Source organism: Prenolepis imparis, unplaced genomic scaffold (genome assembly GCF_030444845.1).
Source record: "Prenolepis imparis isolate NDT839.2.m4 unplaced genomic scaffold, iyPreImpa1.0 SCAF_7, whole genome shotgun sequence".
Taxonomy (NCBI): domain Eukaryota; kingdom Metazoa; phylum Arthropoda; class Insecta; order Hymenoptera; family Formicidae; genus Prenolepis; species Prenolepis imparis.
Window position 1 is genome coordinate 10793403 of NW_028141165.1, and position 14423 is coordinate 10807825.

Consider the following 14423-nt stretch of genomic DNA (forward strand, 5'->3'; position numbering starts at 1 on the left):
CGCCAGACTCGGAAGAAATCACTTTCTCATTATTATTGTATATGTACATTATATTGCATATTTTATATGCGAGTATAATATGACTCATTCGAGCGAGATTTGTTAAATAATTTTGTTTGTAGTTTTAACAATTAATAAATAAAAAAAATATTTTTAATGACTCGCACCCGACATTGAGATATCGCAAATCCGCTTGCGCAGTCTTCTTTAGAATCGTTTGTAGTTGTTTGTAGTTGTTTGTAGTGATTTTCCTTTCGTTTGTAATTGAGCGGTTCAAAAGTTATAAACAATTGTTTATTCGTCCAAAAGCTAACTTTGTCGATTTGTAAGATTTTTTAAATTCGCTTGCGCAGTCTTCTTTAGAATCGTTTGTAATTGTTTTTAGTAATTTTCCTTTTGTTTGTAGTTTGGCGGTTCAAAAGTTATAAACAAACGATTCTAAAGAAGACTGCGCAAGCGGATTTGCGATATCTTTAAAATTAACAAATTTACTCTTGGACGAATAAACAATTGTTTATAACTTTTGAACCGCTCAATTACAAACGAAAAGAAAATCACTACAAACAACTACAAACGATATCTCAATGTCGGGTGCGAGTCATTTAAAAAATTTTTTTTATTTATTAATTGATAAAACTACAATCGAAATTATTGTTATTACAAACAACTACAAACAAAATGCTATCATTTTCCGTCTTAAAAAATTAATTTTTTAAAAGTCGGGTGCTAGGTTCACAGCTCGTCGTGTGCAAATAATATTTTCTTACTTTATCAATAGAATTTATTATTTAAATATTTGTAAATAAAATTTAAAAAAAATTGTTGTAAGAAATGATAACATTATTAATGCTATTATCGCGATATTTGTCGAAATTATTCGAACGAGTAATGAAAGCGTGCAGGGATGAAAAGAGTTCGAACATGTTACTATTGTCGCTTATATCGGGCGGATAATCACTGAAATCGGCTGACCAGTGCTACTTCTATCCCTGATTAATCGCCAGACTCGGAAAAAATCACTTTCTCATTATTATTGCATATGTAAATTATATTGCATATTATATGCGAGTATAATATGACTCATTCGAGCGAGATTTGTTAAATAATTTTGTTTGTAGTTTTAACAATTAATAAATAAAAAAAATATTTTTAATGACTCGCACCCGACATTGAGATATCGCAAATCCGCTTGCGCAGTCTTCTTTAGAATCGTTTGTAGTTGTTTGTAGTTGTTTGTAGTGATCTTCCTTTCGTTTGTAATTGAGCGGTTCAAAAGTTATAAACAATTGTTTATTCGTCCAAAAGCTAACTTTGTCGATTTGTAAGATTTTTTAAATTCGCTTGCGCAGTCTTCTTTAGAATCGTTTGTAATTGTTTTTAGTAATTTTCCTTTTGTTTGTAGTTTGGCGGTTCAAAAGTTATAAACAAATTTGTTTATAACTTTTGAACCGCCAAACTACAAACAAAAGGAAAATCACTAAAAACAATTACAAACGATTCTAAAGAAGACTGCGCAAGCGGATTTGCGATATCTTTAAAATTAACAAATTTACTCTTGGACGAATAAACAATTGTTTATAACTTTTGAACCGCTTAACTACAAACGAGAGGAAAATCACTACAAACAACTACAAACGATTCTAAAGAAGACTGCGCAAGCGGATTTGCGATATCTCAATGTCGGGTGCGAGTCATTTAAAAAATTTTTTTTATTTATTAATTGATAAAACTACAAACGAAATTATTGTTACTACAAACAACTACAAACTGCTATCATTTTCCGTTTAAAAAAATTAATTTTTAAAAGTCGGGTGCTAGATTTACATAGCTCGTCGTGTGCGAATAATATTTTATTACTTTATCAATAGAATTTATTATTTAAATATTTGTAAATAAAATTTTTAAAAAAATTGTAAGAAATGATAACATTTATTAATGTTATTATCGCGATATTTATCGAAATTATTCGAACGAGGAATAAAAGCGTGCACGGATGAAAAGAGTTCGGACGCGTTACTATTGTCGCTTATATCGGGCGGATAATCACTGAAATCGGCTGACCAGTGCTACTTTCTATTCCTGATTAATCGCCTCGGAAAAAGTCACTTTCTCATTATTATTGCATATGTACATTATATTACATATTATATGCGAGTATAATATGACTCATTCGAGCGAGATTTGTTAAATAATTTTGTCAAAACACTCATATATACATGATGTTATATGATATAAAACTTTTTGTTTTTCTTTTCCCCGATTTCAAACATCAAACTGTAAGAGTTTTATACATTGCGTGCGATTAATATTTTATTACTTTATCAATAGAGTTTTTTATTTAAATATTTGCGAATAAAATTGTTGTAAGAAATGATAACGTTATTAATGTTATTATTTGCATAATAAAATTTACGTGGCGTGATAAAAGGATGTTCGCAAAGATAAAGTACAAGCCGGTGACGATAAATCGCAAAATGAATTTTTTCATTGCTCTCTTCGGACTTACTTATGTGTGTGTGCTCGGAACAAATTGTTTTCTGGTGAGACAAAACTGCCACTCTTCGCCGACGAACGCGTTAATCGAATGTATCGCCGACTTCGCTCCACGCGAATAAGAAGGGAATATTTACACGACTTTTCTCGCGCGCTCGCATTCTCTTTCTTCCATCTTAATCTTCCTTCTCCTTCTCTCCACCTCCCCTCTGAAGCTTGACGTCTCTGTCTCTTACTGCCGCGTACCGTCTCTCGAGTTTGCAAACCCGTATCTTGCTCTGCACAGTTTTACGACAAACTTCGTTAACGGATTTCACTCCGGTGGATTTTCACGATCTTCTCCTCCGGCGCATTCGTCCTCCCCCTTCTTCCCTCTCCTCTTTGCAGCACGCTCATCGCGCGTCTCTCCAATTGCCACTTTCTTCGGCAAATCGTTTTAAGTCGAGTGGGAGTCACCGACACGCGCATAAAACTCGTCGAAGAAAAGAAGAAGAGCGAACGATCGAGGGGAATGAAGGGAGAAGGGTCTCTTAGGAACCTGGAGACACATAGAGAGAGAGAGAGACAAGTCTTGTGGAGGATGCTTGTTGTAAGGCTTTCGTCGTCGTTAATATTACAATCCGCGTTCTAGGAAAAAGCGCGAAGTAAAGGCGGAAGAGAAGACGCGGAAGAATGTATTAACGTCAAACCTTTTCCTCTCTCCCGCTTTATCCCTTGGACCTTAGCCTAGTGTTTCCTTTTGTCCCACTTTTTCAATTCGCGTAGATGGGTATATCATGCCCTCATCTTCCGACACTCGCGCGAGCCCCTATTAACCGCAGCCTCGTAGTCGAGATCCAAAGTTTGTTCAATTAGCTCGGCATCTACCTCACCAGAGTAAATATCTGGGGAAAACTGCGAAACTCTGCATCGCGAGATACTCGCTCGGAGCGCACAGTTGGTGGGCGAGTCAAACAGTTGGGCGAACCGAAGGACAAATTGCACCAAATTACTCGACCGTAAAATTTCGAGAACAACAATATAATGTACATTTGCAATAATATACATATGTACATGCAATATAATGTACATATGCAATAATAATGAGAAAGTGATTTTTTCCGAGTCTGGCGATTAATCAGGGATAGAAAGTAGCATTGGTCAGCCGTGCGCCCGATTTCAGTGATTATCCGTTCGATAAGCGACAATAGTAACGCGTCCGAACTCTTTTCATCACTTATTTCGAACTGTTATGGAGAGAAAATAATCCTATCGATTTTACAAAGCTTTCTCGATACTCGAAGTTTTACAGCAAATTAAAGAGAATCGTAAATATATACCTATATACTGATTCTGTCATTTTTTTATCAACAATTAACAATTAAAAAAAATAATAATCGTTGAGATATCAGGCAAATTAGACAATTAGGCAGATATTGAAAAATCTATATAATTTTACAGTCACATTGTAGGTTAATTATACAAGATGGAAATACTGGAAGAAAAAATAGAAGGGAAAATGGGAAAACAATAACGAGAAACCAAATATGCGTGATATTCTCTCGCCATTTTTTGAAATAGATTGGAGTATAGATTTTTAAGAAACCTATATAAATAAAAAAAATCGTTAATAGGGAAATGAGTATAGAAGTTTACGAAAAATGTTAACCGGGTAAAAAATTCCGAAAAGGTCAGGGGAGCAAATCGAACGACACGTGTTATCCATTCGGTTTTACGATTATGCAATTTATATCCGCGTTTCTATTCTATCTCGGATTATCAACGCAACCGAATCGCTTTAACCCAATTTGGTTACATCTGCAAAAGAATATTACGGATAATACAAACGTCGAACGTTTGTCAAACACGATTGCCAGTAATAAATGTAATATTCGCGCACATGTCGGAATCGACATAATTCTCTGCACGTGCGTACGCATATATATGTCCACTCAATTATTAATTCCTATATAAATTCATAATCATGACATCACGCGTATTTCACCGAATTACCGTCGCATTATCTGCATTACAATTACTTGTAATTTTCTCAAAATTGTGCAATAGTTTGACTCGAAGCAGTTAAATTCATCCAACGATATATGCGAAACACCGACGTATTATATAGCAGTGTGCCAATTTTAGAAACTTAATTTTCGAAAAAACAGTATTAAATGATTTTAACAGCCGATGGCGCGTATTTTAATATCGCCGCGACGTGGCCTTTTAAACAATTACGACTGTAGACTAAACGATCGGTCGAGATGGCACGTTCGATATGAAAATCGTGAAATTGAAATACCACTCTCGCGATTTTGTGGAAAAAACGAGTTAGCCGAAAATGCGAAAACGGATAACGTCACTATGAAAAAAAAAAAAAAAACTTTTAGAACGCAGAAATAATAACGCGAATGTAGGACATTATTATTACGTCACAAATTTCGCTGTATTACGTTGTCAAAGCGACGTTTATATTTTATCTGTATATAATTAATGTAAAAAGAACGAAATTGGAACAGTGCAATATGCAATTTGTGTTTGTAGTATAAATCATTTAATGGAAATTTAAATGATGCCGTTTCATCAAAGATATAGGTCACCAGTACGCGCAATATTACGCGTAATACGCGTACAACCTTTGTGTGTTTTTTTTTACGCAGTTTTGTTTGAAAATTTTACCTCACGTCATACACATACGTTTGCTAAATAAAGAAATAAATTGCATGCAAGATAATAATTCATATTTGATGAAAAAAGAAAATACAGACCAATCAACGAACATCAATGAATAAAATAAAAAATAGAGATCAAATCAGCGCAAGTTTACATATACATATAGTGACTGGTAACCGTATGTCAGTCGATCTAATTAATTTTCATGTAACGTGACAAAAAAGAAGTCATTGTTCCTGCGTCCCTTTAGGGACAGGAGTGAAAAGATTCCGTTCGACTTTTACGATAGCGGAATTTGTATCACGTTGTACGAACTTATCGGGGCGGATAGTTGAATTATTTTCATTCTTTTTGCCACGCGGCGTACAACGATGCCTTTTATGTGCCATAAAACCGGCCGCGCGCGCTCGGTTAACCCGTTCGGTCGACCTTCCGTCCCTCGACCGTATCCTCTTGCCGTGGATATAACACTCGAGGCCGGATCGAACCGATGCTCTCTCTCCTGATGCTCCGATTTTACATGCCGCGACCGGAAGTGGAACGCCCCGGCGAACCGGCATGACTCGGGGGAGTGCATCGGTCGCATAGTGCATCGCGCAACGTGCGCGAAAGGGATGAAAGCGAAACGGAAGGGAAAAGGGCCGGGAGAGAGAGACCGGGGATTGGCTGCATTCGGGGGCGAGTATTTTGCGATTCTGTCTCGCTATCGAGTATCGAGGTCGTCGCTTTATCGACTGTCATTTCGCGCGATATGAAGGACTTTACGGTGGACAGCCGTGGAATTTTTGAGTATCGTATCACCCGGCCGGTACGCCGTAACCGCTATATATGTTGCTATCGTCGATTCTGCGGCATTTACGACCAACAAACTCGTATATACTCGCGGTGAGACGCGTAACGGTGACCTTATTATTAGAATTACTTACGAAGAATTATTCGTTTTATAAAGAGAAAGAGAAATCGAAAACTCGATCGTCAATTAACTAACGAGAAAAATCTAATTGCAATTTTTCTCATCTAAACAATTCACACGTTTAAGTATAGAAGAATAATATCTTCTCAATAAAACGCTAATAAAAATATTGTAGATAGATATATTCGATCCTAATAGAATTGATTTCTTCCCATATACTCGATTTTATCGAGAACAATAGAAGCGTTTTATATCAAAATATTTCAAAGATAAGGAGCCATAGTTTCTCTGTTCTGCTCGCTTGAGAAGAATGTAACTTTAAAATGCGATATGATGAGTGTTTCCCACTTTTAATTAGATGCAACAGTGCATCGTTAATTACACATACGGTGTGTGTGTTTCTGATTTTAGTCTCGTCTCCGGGCGAATGTCGATTCCCGAATTGGCTGACCGGACACTCTAGTGGCGGACTGACTTGGCATACTCTGGACCTCGGCAGATCTTACACGTTTCATACGCGAAACGCCTCTTTGCACGTTGCTCGGCCAAACGCGACTTCCTCGAGTTTCGAGAGCGGGTCTATGGACTCACAATACGTGCCCGGACCAGATGATCAGGACGTGAAAATCCTCTGCAACAGCATAAAGCAGTCGAACGGCGCGCAGACTATGACGATGACGATGTTGGTAGCGCATTTCACTGTCGGCTGGTAAGATCGTCTTTCCATCTTGTTTATACGACACTATTTTATACGCTCAGTATTATCGAGGAATTCATTTTTAAAAAAAATATAAAGAGTGCGCGTTTTATAGAGCTTATACATTTATAAATATTTCTATATAAATTATTAACTTTTAATCTACAAAATATGTGCGTTGTAGAGTTGAATTACAACCATAAAAAATATCGCGATAATATCGCTATAATTCTCTATAATATTCTGTAATAATGAGAATGAAAATGAGAATTTCAGCATACATCGCGTACCTATTCGAATAATAACGAATGCGATTAAAACGATGGAATATGTCCCTCTCTCCGACCTTTATAAAATTTCGCGCTCTTCCTTTTTCCAGTCGGAGCGGTTTTATGTGCATGACATTCTACCGAAGAGACGGCCACGTGATCGAGCTGCAGACGGGAAGTGCAGTATCTAGACCGGAAGAAGCATGCAGCCCGCCCCATTTTCTGCAGCACAGTATGCCCTTCCTCACCTTAGTCAGTGAGTACAATTCTTTTTCATTCGATGTAGCTCGTGCTTTTCCATTTGTCTCGTCAACAAAGTTCAGTCTCGTGTTACTGAAACGCCACAATGCACCTTTTAACGTTTCAACGTAAATATATTGCGATCTTCTGCGATCTCGTATAGAAATTGCCTCGACGTAGAATTTTACCGAGGCTTTTTATAGAAAACGCTTTTGACTCTAGATTATTATTATCTATAACACTCTTTAATTAATAGCACATATTTATAAAAATAGTGCTCTGTGAATCAGAGCGAAAAATCAAACGTGTTAAAAATGTATTGTTCGTTTATCATTAAGCATGAATTCTATTCGTCTCGCATAAAATTCGACATCTTCGATATCTCCGATCGAAGATTCGGTCGCATAGCGCTGCAAGATACGAATACGAGGTCTAGGTTATTATTTCAAGTTATAGATAGGATATTAATGAAGCAATTGATAAGCTATCGGATTAACGTAACTGGCTAAACCTTATCGTTGTACGCGAGGAACTTCCACTCGCGATATCGTATCGATCGCGAAGCTCTCTCTCTCTCGGCCGATCGGGCGAGCAATGCGACGCAGCCGCTCATTACGCTTGATTTGCGTGGCCGTTGGGTTTTATCCGATCCACGTAAAGACGAGCGAGGGAATCACACCGGGCTAGAACGGGGAAAGGAATGAAAAGGGGATCGGATTGCATAGGGAGGAAGGAGAGAAGGAGAGAGCGAGGAGGAAAAAAGAGTTGCCAAGTAAAAACTACCCGCACCGCGCCGATAAACCCCGGGAAAACTCCCAACTTCGGTGGGGAAAAAGTTTTTCGCGCGGCGTGGCACGAGGATTTAGTGCACCGGCACTGGGAAGGCGGCTGGGAAAGAAGGAACGAAGTGACGGGACGTTGGGGGAAAAAAAGGAGGAACGGAAGAAGAAAAAAAAAAAAAAAAGGAGAGAAAATCGGGAACTGGTCGGTCTCGGACGATTTGTCAAAATCCCGCGAACGACTTATAAGTTACATCGTTCTATCGGTCTAGAAGAGCTACCTACGCTGGCTCGGCTGGAATCGGCTAAGTCGTTCGCCCGCGTTTCGTTTCCTCGCGTGTTCGAGCTCGGGCGATTCGTCGCGAAGCGCCTCGAGAAATTCAATTTGCCGGGGAACGTTTTGCGAGGCGCGTCACGGAAACCCGTTGAACCTGACAAGCTCGTGATTGAACAGCGTATTTTCTTATCATTTAGCGGAGGCGGTGACTCAACCCGTATGCTGCCGTTTGTCCCGCGCGATCCGATTGCTCGAGGGGGCAATCGTGTCCGATATATATAAAAAGCGGTGGCAATTATTGCGACCGCCACGGATTAATATTGGCTACGTGTCCGAGTAACGTATCGAGCCCGCGAAATTCTGTTTCTCTCTATTTCTCTTTCTCTCTGTCTCTCTACACAGCGCAGGGCTGAGCGTTGCCTTTGCCTGATCCACCCGTTATATATCAGCTGATACAAATGCAACCCGCACCGTTCTGTACATTCCGCTCGAGCTCGGCAAAATATCGTCGTCTCTGCCGTTTGTGCCGCGAAGAAGAAAGCTGCCAACCTCTCTACTTTTCTCTTCCGGGCGATCCACCTTTCTAAACTTACCCCTTCCTCCCACCCTCGCAAACGTCTCCACTCTTTCTATCCCACGTCTCGTATCCGCCATTTCTTCGCGGGATACGATCGGTTCCCGTGGGCCAGAGTTGTAATCCCACGGGAGTTATTGGATTCGGTTTGATCCACTGGTCGTTCGTCCTCCTACCCCTTTTCCTCCTTCTCCTCTTCCACACCGTCTTTTTCTCTCTTTCTCTCTGCCTTCTTAGATCCTTCTTTTCCTCCTTTTCCTCCTTTATCCCACGATCTGCCGATTCCCGCGGAACGAAAAACTGCAATCCTCATTCGAGGACCAAGAAGTCATCGTAGATTCGGCGACGCTTGGAAATGAATTGGTCGCCGATAACAAAATACACTGCTGATCTGACGATGACGATGTTAATACGTTATAAGATAGCGTTTCATCGATAAGAATTTCGATGAATAATCGGTTTACTTGCGATTTCGAGATAAATGACGCGAAATTAGAATGGAATATTAATTATCGTCGCAAATTTAATGCCGCGCATCAGGCTTATTGGATTTCGAGATCACTGACGATAATTAATGAGCTGTAATACTCGGCTATATGCGAGAGCACATGTAAAATCGAATAGAGTCATTTTAATCAATGAATATTAGCGAATAATATAACTGATATTTTTGAGATTCAATAATAATATATACAGATCGCATTTTAATTTTGCGTGCTAGAATCAGTTTCTGCTTAAAAACACAATTAATTACTCTGCCTCTTCATTAGTCTCTCAAATTCGCTTGCGTCATTTTTCAATAAAGCGTCAAAATTGCTTGACGATTTGTTTTGCGGAAAAACATATCCGTTCGAAATCGCTTAAAATTTATTATAATGCCGTTCGACGAAAGCTTTGCGATGAATTATTTTTTTAAATTAAAAAATGATGCGTTCGACTTGACCCGCCTGTCTACCATCTTATCGCCCACGAGAGTGTATCTTTCTGGCGGTTCTTTCATAATTCAAGGGAAATATTGACTTCGATTTAATTCACTGCTCGTTCGCAGTTATCTCTCGTGGTTATCCTTCTCGGGATGGGAAAAAGCATCGAAAAGCTCAATCCGCCGCTTCGCAAGAAGCAAGGAGCTATTCTCCGGACTGAGTCACGTACGGATCTCTGGGGAGTCGAGTACGAACGAAGGATAGTATTTATCATTCCACGCACGCGGCGTACGAAATTTACAATTCAAATGTAAAAAGAAGCAGCCTCTAGAGTTTCGTATTAAAGATTGCAATCGCAATCGCATAAACAATGGCGCGGCGTAATATCGCGATAATACATATAAACAATAACCTAGTGCAAGACACCAAGATATCATCTCTAAATTGTACAAATGTACGTATAATGCATGAAAATTTTAGATGTAGAAAATGCAGAAGGTTGCTTTTCGTGAAACGAAACGGAATTTGTAAATACACACGTTTTGGACACATTTACGAAAAAGAACAATCATTAAAATCATTAAATCCAAATTTATTACTGAATTTCAATCATAAAACATATTTGCGGAATAATATAACTCTTTTTTTTTTATTTTCGATTAAAATTAGGGTAAATTGTGCAATACAAAAGTGCCAACAATAACAATTGGTTTTCTGTTGCATAACCAATTAATTCTATATATGCTCTCGGTGAATTTACTCCGCTTTATCGTTCAACAGTGAATGAATGGCGAGTGATCAGTGTATAAAAATTCATTTCGAACCCTCTCACCATATCAGTCAATATGCGGAACGATTGATCATTCATTTAAGGACGAAAGCTCTCTATCTCCCTCTCTCTTTCTCTTTTTCTCTCCCGGATCTCGGCCAAAGCTCTACCATCTCGCCTTCATAAGCTACATAATGTCCAATGCCGCAATAAAGTAGATCGTCTACGAACTATCCATCTTTTTTCTTACCTTGCAAGATTCTCATTCTATCTCGCTTTTCTCTCTCTCTCTCTCTCTCTCTCTCTCTCTCTCTCTCTCTCTCTCTCTCTCTCTCTCTCTCTCTCTCTCCATACTCCAAACGGGTTCCCCTCTAAACTTTTATGACCACTCACGGGGAAAATGGAGAACGACGAGGATGACAATAGAGTAACGACGACGGCGACGACATTGGTATTCCGTTGAAGTCCGCGAATTACACCCCGAAGATAGACTTGCCGGTGGCGCATATCGAGACATTTCCACGGGGGTAGTAGAAATTTATGGAAGAGGGTGTAGCAACGCATCGCGACTCGGATAAACACTAATGATACGAATCGCTAAATTATGAGAAATTACGATAGATTCGAAATGGAAAAAGCGACATTCGGAATAGACTTTTGTAAATTATAGAATATTATAAATGAATATAATATTACAACACACCGACAGTTTATTTTTACAGAAACATATAAAAACCTTGATTTATTTTTCGATAAATATTTCTCGATAATCTGAAAAGCTGAAATTGCGAACGAAGTGACAGTGAAATCAGCTCTGTGTTAATCAAAATCGGAAAAACAGTGAGTTATATTATTTTCTGAAAATATAATTAAAATAATTTTTATGTGTTGTAATACAATAATTGCTTTTGATATTTACAATGCTAGAATACAGATTTATTTTTTCTTTTTTTTTTTTTAATGAATCCTAACAACACAGATTGGTTGTATAGTTTCACCACTGCGTAACGACGTTCGCTTAGCTAATTAAGTATTCAGTAACGTGCGAGACGCGTATGATCGTTGAGCCTCGTCGATGGAAAGTTCGAATAAATTGCGTCGACTAAACGAGGAGCTCGACTTAAGATTCCGACAGCGAGTAGAAATTTCGATTCCGCGTGGTAAATGGCCGGGCGAACAGAGTCGCGAACTGGGTTAGCGAAACCGCTGTAACGGACTATGTAAGCGTACCTGAGACACTGGCCATAACGAGGTGGAATCCCCGAGCAATTAAGCCACCAGCACGCCAGGCGTTTCTCCGGCTCGTCTTCTTCCGCCGCAACATCGCCCAGCCAGGTTACCAATGAGCTTCTCGCCTGTAAATAAATAACACAGACTATAATGCAATGAACCTGAATGCGAAGTTAATGGGCTAGAGTGAATTAATTCTCCCTGAACTATGCTTGGATTTTTGTGCTCGCGCACAAAACTTGACACTAAGTCGACTACATTTTATGTAAATTCATCTCGCTTTTAAAACACAAAAAAATAGTTCAAAATACATATATGTATATGCAGGTATATCTCGTTATAAAATAAAGTAGGAAAAAGATATTATATCTAGGAAAAGCTAAAAGAAATGAATAAATAATGTATACACGTTTAACAGATGTATGTTTTCTCTACTTCTATATATACATATAATTTTTGATTGACATTAGTAAGGCACACAACGATGAGATAGTGATCGCTTATATATTTTCAGCATTGTAAAAAAATTTCGCTCGCTATTGAAAGTTACACGAATACAAGGTACGACCCGTAAAGTTTCGACAATATCGCACAATCGAAAGATCCAACGTAAGATTCTGTTTTAACCTTCGACGAGCTGTGTCACGAAACGCAATCGAGATTTCGCGTGTCCGCCCGAGGCAAGTGAACTTCAAAAGCTTGTCCTTTACTTATTTATGCAAAGGGGTAATATTTCGCGTAATTTGGATGGGCTAATTGCAAATTCGATACTCGAAAAACTTAATTATTTCTCCGACCTGATTCTAAAAAAAGCAAATGTGTTAAATTTTGAAAAAAGAAACTGATTTATTATTTATGCAAATATAAAATTGATGGAATCTATAAAATGGATATGTAGTGAAGTTCACGTTTTATGAAAACGGGATATCAATTTTGCACACGTTCTCCTCTCGTGCTTATTCGCGTCAAGACGGTATCGCGAGAGGAAGGTTAATTTTCCAACGCTTGTATACGATGAGAGATAAATTTTCCCGACGCGAGTAGAAGAGAAAGGCATGACTTTTGTCGGTGTATAAAAAAAAGTGACAAATTAGGTGTATTTACGTGTATTACACGCACAGCCTGGCTGAAAGTGTCGCGGTTAAAAACTCCCTTTGACGCGGTTTAAAAGCGGAAAAGAGCTGGAAGATACAGAGCGCCGGGTCTAAATAAAAATAAAAAATGTCCAGAAAACACAAGAACATGCGCCGGACTGGGAGTCGACAACGAAGAGAAATATGAGATAGAGAGAGGAGACACTCGCGAGAGAGAAAAGGCAAGAGATACATTGAAGGGCGAGGGAGCGAAAGAGTAGAGAGCTTTACGGGAGACTACTATGGTCGGATAGCTAAACGGTGCATAACGGCGGTCAGCCGTTGAATATATTATATTTTTAAATCACGGATATATGCTCGCTGAGTCAAAGTGGTGTACTAACCCACTCCACACATACACAGATTCGCCCGCTCATAAACTGTGCATGTGCACCCGCGCTACGTGTACACAGTCACATTAGAACGTGTCGTACATCGCGAGGCATACAGGGTTGTGCTATGCACCAACACGCGCAGCTTCCATTCTACACGCGCGCGGAACATGCACCGCATACAAGTGCCGGATTACACGATCACATTGCCCGTACAGGTAGCCTCAGTAACTACCGGCGCCGCGACGGCGTCGACCTGGCGTTTGATGAAGTAATTTGAATTCTTGTAGACGCGCGCGGAGCGAGAGTTAACTCTATCTGGTACATCGTTCAATTTTCATCTTGCCAAAGACATGTACGTAACATAATATAGAACGTAAATGTCTGTACTCTTCATTTGAAAAATACATATACTTCTTCAAGAATTTTTAAACATCTTGGATACATATGTATATCTGGAAGTTTGATATAATTCTAACGTGATATATTAATTGTTTTACTTAAAAACATGAAAGGATTATATTTAAAAAAAATTTAACAAATTAACAAAACTTTATTAATAAAAAGAATCAGAGGAGAGAAATTCAGAATATTAACCTTTTATTCTCTCTATAATTTGTAAAGTAATTTGAAAAAAATTTAAGAGAAAAATATAAAAATATTGTATTAAATATATATAATATTTTAATAATTTTGTAATAGCAATAATTTATGATAGTTATATTGATAAGCTTAGCTGAATCTTTTTTAACAAAAAGAGAAAGAAAAATATAATTGTGAAAAAATACCTTAATAAATATACAAATTAAAATACGAAAGAGATAGAAAAGTGGCACCTCATAAAAATGTAATTCAAATATAATGAATTAATAATTCAAAAATTATACTCAATTTGATTTCAAACTGCATAAATGTTTTTACGCGATTACAAGCTGTCTGTTCCTTTGGGAATTTGCTGCAGCAGACTGCTTTATTGGAACATCCTGTATCTATCTGATGTACGAGCCACGTAGAGGAACTACGTGCTCGTTGTCTGGATCAAATTGATTAAAGTTCAGTGTGGAACTTGATAGAATCGAGCTACTGATTATTCCCGTGCGTTACAAAAATTGTGGACGACAAAAAGGGAACGCGTTCGTGCT

The 14423-nt window shown here is 38.3% G+C and overlaps 2 protein-coding genes across 3 annotated transcripts in view; one reads left to right on the top strand and one right to left on the bottom strand.

Annotated features, from left to right (window-relative positions):
• The window catches only part of LOC145938120 (uncharacterized), a 245478-nt gene that overhangs the window by 202147 nt on the left and 28908 nt on the right, over positions 1–14423 (bottom strand). The window contains exon 4 of the mRNA XM_083041524.1: positions 11817–11941. Coding sequence (XP_082897650.1) covers positions 11817–11910 — 94 coding nt within the window. The 5' untranslated portion in view covers positions 11911–11941. The remainder of the gene's footprint in view (positions 1–11816; positions 11942–14423) is intronic.
• The window catches only part of LOC145938119 (uncharacterized), a 252577-nt gene that overhangs the window by 193187 nt on the left and 44967 nt on the right, over positions 1–14423 (top strand). For both annotated transcript variants that reach the window (XM_083041522.1, XM_083041523.1), the window contains exons 9-10: positions 6470–6767; positions 7135–7280. In XM_083041522.1, coding sequence (XP_082897648.1) covers positions 6470–6767; positions 7135–7280 — 444 coding nt within the window. The remainder of the gene's footprint in view (positions 1–6469; positions 6768–7134; positions 7281–14423) is intronic.